General features: G+C 39.8%; 1 protein-coding gene across 2 annotated transcripts in view; it reads left to right on the top strand.

Annotated features, from left to right (window-relative positions):
- The window catches only part of crb2b (crumbs cell polarity complex component 2b), a 29,884-nt gene extending 18,219 nt beyond the window's left edge, over positions 1 to 11,665 (top strand). The window contains exons 5-13 of one of the 2 annotated variants that reach the window (XM_058390107.1): positions 1,088 to 1,270; positions 1,358 to 1,471; positions 3,362 to 4,285; positions 4,379 to 4,938; positions 5,198 to 5,363; positions 9,474 to 9,720; positions 10,183 to 10,299; positions 10,397 to 10,523; positions 10,762 to 11,665. In XM_058390107.1, the coding sequence (XP_058246090.1) occupies positions 1,088 to 1,270; positions 1,358 to 1,471; positions 3,362 to 4,285; positions 4,379 to 4,938; positions 5,198 to 5,363; positions 9,474 to 9,720; positions 10,183 to 10,299; positions 10,397 to 10,523; positions 10,762 to 10,983 (2,660 nt within the window). In that variant the 3' untranslated portion in view covers positions 10,984 to 11,665. Of the gene's footprint in view, positions 1 to 1,087; positions 1,271 to 1,357; positions 1,472 to 3,361; positions 4,286 to 4,378; positions 4,939 to 5,197; positions 5,364 to 8,849; positions 9,721 to 10,182; positions 10,300 to 10,396; positions 10,524 to 10,761 lie in introns of both variants that reach the window. The other variant, XM_058390106.1, reaches the window with a different exon arrangement.
- Positions 11,666 to 13,131: the final 1,466 nt, after the last annotated feature.

Here is a 13,131-nt window from a genome sequence, read left to right as displayed (position 1 = left end):
CCAACACCTTGTTTTTTGTTTGTTTATAAAATATGGTGAGGACCACACATTTGTTACTTAGGCCCAGATAAATAAAAACATTGAATTGTTGAGTGTACTTTATTTTTCCCCCACAACTGTAATTGTGTAAAATGTGAGGATGTTTACATGGACTAGAGCCAGGACACTAAGGAATAGCAAAAACATCATGACATAACTCATGGCTTCTTCTGAATTGGCAACAAATTTCACAGTGAATTGATGTTAAAGTGGATAACTCAGTATTGCTTAAGAACCATTGTGCAACTCTATCTGTGCTATACACCGGGCTCCCAAAAGGACCAAGATCATTGCTAAATGGTAGCATGCTAAAGGGTGAAGTAAGTTAAGATTATCTTAACTTTGCACTGCTTTTGGGAAACTCAGTCCTTTCCTTTCTTTTAAGCATGTGATATTTTATCAAACAGTGCCCCATAGAGGAAAAAAGTTTGTTAAAAAAATTTGCGCATCATTCCAACAGCATTGTTAACCTGAATGATAAAGAAAGAAAAAGAAACTATAACAAAAATGTGTTAAAAGTAGTGATTAAAATGAATAATATTTATGCATAATTCATATTTTACAATTACACAGTAATATATTCAAAATAAATGTTGGTTTTCAATTCAAAGACCAACTAAAAACAAAACAAAACAGCAATTACAGAAGCATCAAATGACTTATAGCAAACTAGCCAGTTATCATTATATAGCTAAAAGAAAAAAGAGTGAAGAATAATAAACACAATCCAGAGAACAAAATATATGCACTAAAAGTTAAATATATATGGGAAAATATATTTGCTTAAAATGCAATTACATCAACCCAGTTACTCAACTTCATTTCATTTACCAATATATATGTGTTCCAACTAATTTAGTTCAGTTGAATGTAATTTAAGTTCTTATGACTGTTTATAGATATTGATAAAAATGTCTTACATTACAAAGAATATACAGTATTATTATAAGCTAGTGTAGCAGTTGTATCAGGAACACAGTGTAGGTTATTTGACATTGGATTTACAGATCAGTGCAAAAGTTATAGAATTTTGACTTTCATGCCACAGGTTATGAGGGGAATAACTGTGAAATGGATGTGGATGAATGTGAGGCACAGCCTTGTGAGAATGGTGGCATGTGTTTCCAGCGCTCTGACCAGAGACATTATGGTGTCTTGGCCCAGCTGGGCCCATCTTTCAGCTATGAGTATGCTGGCGGCTTTCTGTGCAAATGCTTGGCTGGCTTTACGGGTGAATTTTACTATATCTTAACATACTATTCATTGTTTTTTAGGACAATTCCATGAAAATAATTATGTTCTGTGTGATGCTTTGCAGGTGAAAACTGTTCATTTAACATAGATGATTGTGAAATAGCACCATGCCTAAATGGTGGAAGCTGTGAAGATCTAATTAATGCATATAAATGTTTTTGCTCTCCGGGGTTCACAGGTAAGTGAAGATGTGTTTTAAGAGGGATAACACAGGAAATGGCACTATACCTCTCTTTTAGTTTCTTAGGGCTTTAGTTTCACACTGTGTTCATGCAAAGTCATCAACATTCATTTATGCATACAGTGACTGAATGTCTGAATAATGGAACTAAAAGAATTGTGACTCAGGACAGCAGCATTCATTATCAATAGATCCTTTGTACAAATGGCAGTCAGAGTGTCCAAGTATTTCATTAAATGCTTTAGATCTATTGTTTTAGTTACATTGACTAAAATGTGTGCTATATAAGAGAATTCAGAGAATTCAGTTGTTTTAACTTGATATAACACTTCTGTGCAGCATTCATTTGAAGAAAGTCTGTCCTCTTCACTCACTGTTTATGGCATTCATGCTGCACCTCTGAGTGGTCAGGCATTCCTGTTGTCAGCACTGACAAGGGCCAGCTGGGACAAGAGAAATAGGGAGTTGAATGGAGAATGGGAAGCATGTTGGAATATTATCCCATGGCAGCTTGGCTGTGGAGGAGTGGTAATGGACTCCTCCTGTAATCACCACTGGCTGCCTGGTACTGAGTGGAGGTGTGTGTGTGTGTTTCTGTGTGTGTGTGTGTGTGTGTGTGTGTGTGTGTGTGTGTGTGTGTGTGTGTGCATGCACAAGCATTGTGGCTTGTGTGCCACTGCCTATGAGATAAAGATTAGGGTAGTATGAGAGAGATCCTGTGACATAGTAAAAGAGAGGTAGTAGATTTCTGTCATTGGCTCTTGCAGCTTGTTGAGGAATGTCACTGCTGCTTGGATGTTTTAGCAAGATGAGAGGATTGCAAGTGTCAGTGATTTGGTGTGGGCTGCTTCCTTTGACAGGTAAAGTATGGGTTTGATTTCCATGGCATCTTCTATGGCCATCTTCATTAGTACAGGGTGGCGTTCATGAGGAAAAATGACAGATGTTAGCCCTTGAATATTCTACCATATGTATTATGTTATATAAGGAAGTATACTTCAAATAGTCTTGATAAAATTTGCGTGCAAAGCTTAGGTACTCAGCCAACTGACTTTAAGCTGTAATTGCAGAAAAATTGGATCTATCAAGTACTAGTTTGAAGGGGTTGAATACTCATGCAGCAGCATTTTTAATTTTTTTAACTATTCTTTAAAACATACCTGTGTATAAAACAATAAATGTATATTGTTTATTTCTAAAATGTATATGCAGTGATTGTAATTGTCATATTTTATGGAAAAAACCTGGTGTAAAATTGTATTTATACTTAGATCTAAACAGTCTTAAGACTGATAAATCAAACAATCATTTGTTAAGGTTGATACTGTTAAATATACTCTTAATATTGTTATTAATAGACAAATAAGCTGCTCAAACTAAAAGAAGAGCCTTATGGCATTTGGTGACATAGGTGTCCTGCGTATTTTTTTAACCATTTCACTCCCATTGTTGAGAAGGATGTTTGGGGGCATGTAATTGTTAATTCTATGGTTGGACAAATTTTCTACTGATTGTTTTTCTTATATGTCATTTTTCTTATCTGACTAAGATGACTGCAGTATTCCTGAAAATTTTGTAAATGTAAGAAAGGTACTGCTATGCAAACTTGTTTCTTTCTTGTCTCTATCAAAAATGATTCACCAGCTGAAAAATAACTGACTCCTACATTTAGGGGGAAAAAGGCAAAATATAAAAATATGTGATTATATTGGAATAAATCTACAACTTTTTATCACTGAAAAGATAAAAAAAGTAATGTATAATATTTCAATATTGGTAATATATTAATGAATGTGAAGTAAAAACAATGGCCAAATATAACTGGACTAGATTATTGTTTATCATTGCTTTAAATTATGACCCTTGTGTTTTTCCCTCTTATTCTAGGTTTTATATGTGAGGTGGATATTGATGAGTGCAAAAGTGCACCTTGTAAGAATGGAGCCTTGTGTGAGGATGTCATTAATGACTATGTCTGTCACTGCCCTATATCGGTACCTGACCAGTTGCCTTGGGGTGGCCATAGCTGTGACATTGCTTTGACTGGCTGTGTGGATAAGCCCTGCAAAAATGGAGGAATGTGTGAACCTTTCATACTTGGAGACAAACACCTTTTTAGGTGCAGGTGTCCTTCTGGTTTCTCAGGGGCCAACTGTAGCATTCCCACCACTTTCTCATTCTCTACAGCAGCCTATGTGGTGGTGGATGTTTCTTCTAACAAGATGTATAACAATGAGTCAACCAGTGTTTCGCTGCGGTTTAGGACAACTTTACCAGATGTAGTGCTGTTCTTCAGGGGAAATGCACAGCATTTCTTCATGCTGGAGATGAATGATGGAAATCTCATTGCTACAGCAGAATCTTGGGACTTAAAGCTGGTGGTGGAACTGCATGGGAATTTTAACAATGGATTGTGGTATGCAGTGTCTGTTTCTGTTTATGAGATGCTGATTCTGAGATTATTGGATAAGAATTACACATATATTAAGCAGAGTGACCCAAAGGAGCATCTTTTCTTCCCCCCACACTGTCTGGATAAAGTTTACATTGGTTGGGTGCCACAAGATTATCTAAAGAAGCCAATGATGTTGACAGGATTTGTTGGCTGTATGGAGGATTTTATTATTAGTTCTCAGCTTATTCTGCCTCATAACTTCTCCCAAGAGAATACCATTTACATCCAGCAGGGCTGTGAAAAGCCTGAGAGGTGTCATCTAGATTCTTGCTCTCATCAAGGACAGTGTATAGACCTTTGGACTGAATACAAGTGTGACTGCCACAGGCCATTTTATGGAAGCATCTGTTCCAATGGTAAGAATCTGACTGTATTAAAAAATGTGTAACCATAAAACTGGTTATATAATTGATGTTCATTAAATATAACTTTTCTATTTTCCTCTTCAGAGTACTCTTCATGGACATTTAGCCATGAGCATAATAGAAGCTTTGCTGCATTTAACATAACTCGACGCCATGCTGGAAAAATCAGTATATCATTTCTATTGCGAACACGGAAAAACAGTGGCCTTATTCTTCAATTTCAACGAGGGAATCAGGCATATTTCTCAGTTTTCCTGCGGAGAGGCACAATAAACATTGATGTGTTCTCTTCTATTAGAGAGAGTTCTACATTCATCACAAATGGGGAGAAGGTACTGATCACCATTGATATCCAGGGAGGATTTTTATACTTCAATCACACAGAAATACTTTTTAGCCCTGGGACTTTTCCTGGACTTGAAGTAGAGGCAGGAGATGTGCTATTTCTTGGTGGACTTCTTAAAGAACATGATACTATACCTTGGGGTGGCCATTTCAAAGGTTGCCTACAGGACATACGTCTGGATGACAATCAGCTCTACATGAGCTTAAACAAAATTATCAAAATACATGAACAGCCAAGATACTTAGCACATATTTCCCATAATTTGCTGGAGCACTGTGTCAGTGATGAAACATGTAAGGTACGAATTTATTTATTTATTTATTGAGATCAGTCTAAAAATAAGCATCACTTACAAAAAACTGGATAAAATAAAAGATTCTTAAATATCAGACGAATTAAACTGTGTTCAGGTTAGTGTTTGTTAGTAGGCTGAATCAACACAAAGAATTTGCTTGGATTAGCTGTGTTGAATCAGTGCTGGGAAAGCCTTTTTGACTTTCATACCTATTTTAAACATTATCTCAGTCTTTCTGAAAATATACTGTGATTTTCTATAGGGGAGACCATGCCTAAATGGTGGAGATTGCATGAACAAATGGAATGACTTCATCTGTTCCTGTCCACAAAACTACACTGGAAAGACATGTGACATTCGAGTGTGGTGTGCTAGCAGTCCATGTGTCATTGGTAGCCAGTGTGCAGACCTGCCTGATGGATATGAGTGTGAGTACTTGATCTGATGAGTTGCTTTTATGGTCTTGAAACAGATTTTAGACAGATATTAGACTATCTGTGTTATTAGACTATCTGTCCCGAGGCATGTTAGGCATGTCTAAAATGCTAAGATACTATTTTAAGGTTCAAAACATATAAATAGGATGTGGATATATCAATTACAGATTATGTGGTGGCAGTGCAGCATGTAGTATTGCCTTCTTACAGCCCTAGGAACCCTGGTTTTTAATCCGACAGTTCAGACCACTGTCTGTGTGGAGTTTCTGTGCATGGATGCATGGGTTCCCTTTCGAGGGAACTCAACACTACGTCATGGGTGATGCTATGGGAACGCTCCTTGTGAAAGCAGCATCTGAAGCTATGTGTGAGGAGGTCATGTGACGAAGCAGCAAGACCATATAATGGCATCTATGCCACATTACTCCAGCTTCTTTGTCTTCAGGGCTAGGGTTTCTAAGGATGTCACTTTAGGACTGTCTCCATTGCTGTCTACCCCACCACCTCCGGTACTTTGGGGGTCAGCCATGCCCACCCATGCTTATGCTCCTTATGTGTCTCTCCCTCCTGGGTTAGAGCATGCCTGTTTAAGGGCACCAGGTGAGGTGAGAACAGCAAGAGGCTAACACCTCTCTCAGACCACTTGTCAGAGTGGAAGATTCTGCCAGGTATGTCACTGTGGGTTCTGGATACTGAGGGAAAAAGGAACAGAATCCAGTTTGCCAGCTGTCCTCCCTCTTTCAAGGTCTTCTGCCCTCACCAAGCACAGACCAAACCTTGTTCCTTTATGAGGAACTTTTCTCGCATCTGAGAAAGGTGCTGTAGAGAATATTCCTCTCCTAGATTGATTATCCAGCTTTATAACTCTGCACAATTGGGCTATGCACAATTTTGGATCTGTGTACTAAATTCAGGAGCTGGGTTCTATCTTTCAGCCTAGTCTTATCGTCACTCACTTTCACAAAGTGCATGGAGGCTGCTCTGGCATCCATGCACTCAAATATCCAGACAACTGGCTCCTCTTGGCCCAGTTAAGGGACATGGCAGCTGGGCATTGTGATACCACACATGAGGTCCCTAGGCCTCAGGCTTACCTAACCCAGGAATGTGTGTGCTTTCTCTCTCTTTGAGAAACACCTTCTTGGAGGTAGTTTGGGATTCAGCCACAATGCATCATTAGGCATGTCTGTCTCCCATCCATGTGGATTTCATCCTTTCTGTTGTAAAGGATATCTAGCTAGGCCAGTACCTCTCTGCCACCAAGGCAGAGAAGGTGCTCATGGCAGTAGCAGCCGAAGCTATTTCTTTGGGTCTGCTACACATCAGACTGTTTGAAATCTGTCTCAGGAGCAGGGGTTTTTCACCCCGACATACACCCTTTTTGGTATCACAAGGGTTATGCATCACAAGCTTTGCACCCTTTTTATGTGGACAGACCCTAGTTTCTCAGCTCATGTCTCAACTCTTTGGGCATGTCATTGTTGTATCATTAATGGCTCTTTCGACGGATGGCATTTGGGAGGGCTCCTGTCTCTCATGGCACACAGATTGCTTGAAGATGAGGGCCATGTTTCTACTGCAAAAACATTTACTCCCAAAGATTAGGTGCTACCTTTGGTGGTCCCCTACATTAGGGCAGTCTGCGTTCACAACTTCTGTTCAGATTGATGAAGCCAGTTCTTGCCCTGACAGTGAAAATGTTTCCCTCACTGAGAGTGATTTACACTGCAGGGCACATGATAATGAAGCAGGCTTTCTGTTGAGGTGGGGGCTGAGGCCTGGGAAATGGCGTGTCCACCCACAGGTGGTGGAATGCATATGGCAATTATTAGCTGGATGGAAGCTCCTCTAAGAAGTCAATCCACTGTCCACTGTGGCTTTGTCTTTTCACCAGGCCCTCTGGGGCTAGATGCCATGGTGCAGACATAGCTGAGGGTCTGTCTGTAGGCTTTTCCCTGATAGCTCTGCTCACAAGGGTCCTAGCCTGTGTATGCCAGGACCAGGTCTGCCTGTTGTTAGTGGCTCCATGTTGGCCCACCCTAGTCTGGTAGACCTAATTTTCCTTCTGAATGGTGTCCTGAAGTGAAGGTTCTTTGGATCCAGTTCACTGCCCTGTTGGTACAGTGCTAGAGTTCCTGCAGAGAGCTTGTCATTTTCCACATCAAGGTATATGTGACAGCCATTGCTGTGAGTCATGTGCATGTCCTCAGGGCCTCCTTGGGAAGGCACCCTCTGGTCTCTCACTTTCTGCATTTTTACAGGCAGCTGAAGCTTTCCTGGAGACGGCATCTCAGTGGTCCTGGAAGGGCTGTTGTAAGCCCCCACTTAATGGAGTCAGCATCTGAAACACTTGAAATGGCTCTGCTTTTAGCCATGAACTCCTTAATTCTGTTCGGCCCTGTCCGTCACTTTCTCCTGCCTAGAGTCTGCTCCTGGCATGGTCAAGGCTACAGCTACATCTCATGCCAAAGGCCATATTATGGCTGGTCAGCTGGTCTTTCTAGAAGCCTTCTCTCAGCAGAGCAGAAGAGACTGCACCTGCTGTGCTCTCGGCAATTACGGCTATTGCTTAAGCATGTAGTGTAGTCCTTTTCCTTTATGCCTGCTTTCCTGGCCACAACAAATCTGGCCTTCAAGCAGCACCTTGGGTAGTCATGAATCCCAGGATAATGAGGCGTGTGGTGTGGCTTTGCCTCTAGGGGTTGAGGCTCACATCACTAGGGCTATCACCTTGTGCACCACTCTGGCTAGGGACGTTCCCCTCCAGGATATTTGTGTTATGGCAGGTTGGTCCTCTTTTCACACCCATATCAGGTTCTATAACCTGCACCTGGACCCCACTCCTGGGTCATGGGTCTTACAGGGCTAGTGGTGCTCTGCTCTTGGCTCGTTCATGCCCTTTTTTGATCTCTGGGGTAGACATCTCCTGGCATGTGGCAGCATTGATATTAATGCTCCCATAACATCAGTCACAACACAGCATTGAGTTCCCCTAAAAGGGAACTACACCAGGTAATGTATGTAGCTCGGTTCCTTAAAAAGGGAATGAGACACTGCATTGCTTGCCACACTCCCAGTGTCCACTCATGCTTCAGACAAGTAGAAGCTGGAGTAATTTGATGTAGATTCCCTTATATGGTCTTGCTGGCAAGCTGCATGTCATCACATGACCTCCTTAGCCAATTGATTTCACACAGAACTTCAGACCATGTCAGCCATGATGCAGTGTCACATATGCAACCTGTGACACATATGTAACCTGGTGTAATTTTCTCTGAGGGTCCAGATACACTGTCATCCTGAACAGTATAAATCGGTTATTATGGCTGAATGAAATAATGAATATACATGCACAAAATGATATTTTGAAAGAAAAGTCCATAATTAAGGCTTTGAAAATGTTTTGTTTTATCCATGCTGGTATGCCCTTTTTCCAGATTTTATAAATTCTTTCCCATTTGTTTATTCAATCCCTAGGCTTGGTCAATGCCACATTTGAAAACAATGCTTTGAAGTTCAGGGCCAGTGGGTCTTTATCTGCTCCTGTGACAGTGGTTTCAGTAAAACTGCGAACTCGTACAGAGAATGGCACACTTCTTCGTACTTCCAATGGTTTAGAATTTTTCCACATGGGTCTCCTGAATTCCTTCATACTGATCAAGATCTGTAATAGCAAAAACCAGGAGGTGCTGGCTATCTACAGTGAAGTGGAGGTTTCAGATGGAGAATGGCACCATGTGGAGCTCAGGAAGACAGGTTCACACTATGCTTTGTCTCTTTGGAAACTCACTGTGGATGGGCAAGTGGCTGGTTTAAGCCAAACATTTGCTGCCAACTTGGATTTCTTTAACCATTCTACTGTGTGGTTGGCAGAGAATTTCACCGGCTGTCTTGGTGAAGTCAGGATAGGGGGAGTGTATCTGCCACTGATGGGGGGCATTCATGAAAAAGCACCTCAATTTTCCCAATTCATCCAATATGGTAGCATAAAGGAACCACAAATTGGGTGCAGTGGTGCACCCTTGTGTCTCCTGTATCCTTGTTTAAATAATGGCTCATGCCAAGATCTCTTTAATCACTATATATGTGACTGTGCCCCAGGCTGGCAGGGTGAAAACTGCCAGGATGATATCAATGAGTGTATTCATGAGCCTTGCATTCATGGGACCTGCAAGAACCTTCCGGGGGAATACCTGTGCCAATGTGCTCTGGGCTACAGGGGGAGGCACTGTGATGAGGATGTGGATGAGTGTCAAGAGTTGCATTGTGAGAACACAGGGTCCTGTGTGAACTCTGTGGGTGGATACACTTGTATCTGTCCACCAGCATACAGTGGTCCACTCTGCCAGTGAGTACGAGATTTTGTGCTCTTTATTCAGTGGATTGGATAAGACCTGTTGACTAAACAAAGAATTAGTATTTATATTAATATGTATATATTATTTATGTATAATATTTGAGTCAGACTTTTGTATGAGTCCACCATGCCATACATTTAGTAAGACAAATCTGACCTTAGGCTGAGGCATTCAGTAAAAACTCAAAATAAATATTGAATTTAAAATTGTCATAATACCATTCATTCAACAATGTAAGGTAATGGACTTCATGGTATAACCACAGCAACTATTCTATAATTTTGTCATAAAACATAATATTTAATTAAACATATGCTAAATGGAACACACATCAAATTAACTTTTGATGTAAAAATCATAATGTCAAACATTGACAGTTATTATCTTATGACATAGTAAAGTATGACCTAAACTAAAAATTTGCTTCTCTTCCTTTTTTCTTGGACTAACAGATGGAACTTCCCCCCAATGCAGTGTGGAGTAGATGTTCAGTGTATGAATGGAGGAGTCTGTATGAATGGACCCTGGGGGGCCAACTGTACTTGCAGACTTGGATACACCGGAGAGAGGTGAGAGCTTTTTTGTTAACATAAATGATGGCATATGTGGTCTCAGTCTATCTTTTTATCCCAAACCAGTTTTAGTGAGATCCATCTCTCTTTCTAGATGTGAGAAGGAAATAGATGAGTGTGAGTCCAACCCTTGTCTCAATGGAGCTACCTGCATAGATCAGCAGAATCAATACACTTGTGAGTGCTTGCCAGGTTTCAGTGGAGATAAATGCGAGGCTCCCGTGAGTTTACTTATTATCTATCTATCTATAACACATGTATATACTACATGTAATAGTTTTTAGGCTCATTGTCATTACAGTAATTTTGCTCTTCTTGATACATGAGATAGAAATGAATACGATTGTCTTGTAAAGTGAGAAAAACGCATGCATGTAGAAAAATGTTTGTTAAGTCATTTTACTCAACTCACTTCCTCCATATCTTTCCACATTACCTGCACTCTTCTCTATCCTGAAGAGGCAGCAGCAGAGGGAGAGCATTCCTTGGCTTGTAGTGGCCGTCCCAATGATGTGTTTTGCTGCTTTGCTGGCCGTGGTTGGTTTGGGATGCATGATGCTCACCGCACGAAGGAAAAGGCAGTCTGAAGGCACTTATAGCCCCAGCCAACAAGAGGTGGCAGGAGCTCGTCTTGAAATGGGCAGCGTACTGAAAGTGCCTCCTGAGGAAAGACTGATTTAACTTTTAACTTTTTAACCTGAAACCTATGCCTGAAATCCAAAATGTACTGAAAGGATCATTATATGGCTCCCTTGATGCCAAACAGTATTTGGAATTACTGTGGACACTGAGTGGGATGTGTCCATATCCTAGGTAGAATAGTGCATAGACTTTTTTTTGTTCATACTGTGTGACATAGTTGCTAAAACATTTCACCTATATTTTATCTATAACTACAAAAAAGCAGTTTTATGATTCATTGTATTGTGATGTGCATACAGTCTTATAAAATAATTTTAAATACTTTGCAGTGAATGAAAATTAATTAAATTGAGTGACATTTCTGTAGATTTTCTCAGGTATATATTATTTTTTCATTAAACTCAAAATCTAAATGCAGAATGTATTGTAATATCTGTGAATAATGGTTTACATCATATTCATACCCTATCTGCTTGAGCTGCATATACTAGCTAACTAACAAAATATAATTTAATATTCACGACCTTAGTCTGAAGACACTGTAAATTTTGGTAATTTTTTTTAAACCCTTGACTATTTGTAATGTCATATTCACTGGAAATGTTTTTGAAAAATGGCAAATGTGATTATTGTACCTTTATATTTTATTGCTTTGATGATCTTCTGATGATCTGCTTTGATGATGTTTAGTGTGCACTAAACATGACAATTGATATGTTGTCTTTATCCATTAGTCTATTAATGTTGCAGATTTTCTTAATTTATGGGAGTCCTCATATTCATTCTTATTTCACGTTTTTCAAGCTTTTCAAGTGACAGGAATGTATACATCAGTTTCTTTTCCTTCATTTGATTGAGTGTCAATTTTCAAAGCATACATACTCCTTTAATACTCCACACCTGACCATCTACAGAGCTGTAGTGACCTTACTTTTGAAGGGAGTGAAATATGATACATTCCTCATGGTTCATTGTGAGCCTCATATGCCAGAGAGCTACATTTAAAATAGAGCAGCACACGTTATCATAGTGGGTAAATCAGTGAGATTAGCTGGACATTCTTTTAAATTTAACATATAACAACAACTACAGAAAAAGTGCCTTGCACAATATACGGTATATTCTTATAAAAAAAAGCTCACATGCACAAAATATTGAATGTAATATTACCTTGATAACAAAGATATATTTCACACTGGTGACCAAGCAGATCGGAATGTGGCTAAAGTCAAGTCTGGTAAGAAAAACTTTAAGGTAAGGTGGACTGCCCACAATTCTAGCTGGTTGATGTGTTCTGATCTCACGAACATTACAGACTCAATTGCAAACAGCACACATTGCTGATGGCAGTAGCATGTTAGCAGTACCTAGCCACATGCCTGACAGTCAGTTAGATGGCAGGGAGTGTGGAAAACTCTAAACTAATAATGCCAATTGAGGCCCTGACCTGGTGGGGAGATGAAGGGAGAAAAGTGAAAACTGACTTCAGCTTGTTACTGCTAGCAGAGTTGAGTTAGCTTAGTATGCACAGGGAGAAAACATTCAGAAAGGATAATCTTTCAATAGCACTAATGCACATGCTTGTTGGTCTGTTAGGCAGTGAGGGATGTGAAAAACTCAGAGAGAGAACCCAAAACAGCAGGGAGAATGAAACACAAATGTCACAAAATGAGCATTGTGATTGTGACAGAAATATGCTGATGATAGCTTTGGAGTGCAAGTTGCCATAAGCTATGACATATTCACAAGCTGCTAAGGAAAATGTGGTTGTATGACTTGTATTTATTGCTAGTGCAGTGTTAAAGTCAAAAATAATTGTAAAGCCAAAAATCTGAACATAATAATAAATCATGCATAAATTACAAAGTGATGCTGACACAGATTATGGGCATAAACATTCAAATAAATGATGATGCAGCTGAAAAAACTGCTGCTGTGGGCAGAAAATCTTAATCCATTTATATCCTACTCCCCCATCTCCTCTCTCTGGTCCCTATGATGGGTTCTAGATTTGTTTGTCTATTTGCATTTCAATACTGGGTAGCTACATTTTCCCTTAAATGGGATGTGTGGTGGTAACAGAAACAAAATGCTAGAATGTAATTGTACTTTCACAGATTTCTCCCAGTGGTGAAAGGGGAAATCAAGGAAGTACTATGACATCTGCAGACAGATGGACATGTGGAT

The sequence above is a fragment of the Hemibagrus wyckioides genome, linkage group LG05, assembly GCF_019097595.1.
Source record: "Hemibagrus wyckioides isolate EC202008001 linkage group LG05, SWU_Hwy_1.0, whole genome shotgun sequence".
Lineage (NCBI taxonomy): Eukaryota > Metazoa > Chordata > Actinopteri > Siluriformes > Bagridae > Hemibagrus > Hemibagrus wyckioides.
The sequence above is the reverse complement of the archived record's forward strand: the minus strand, read 5'-3'. Positions and strand labels throughout refer to the sequence as shown.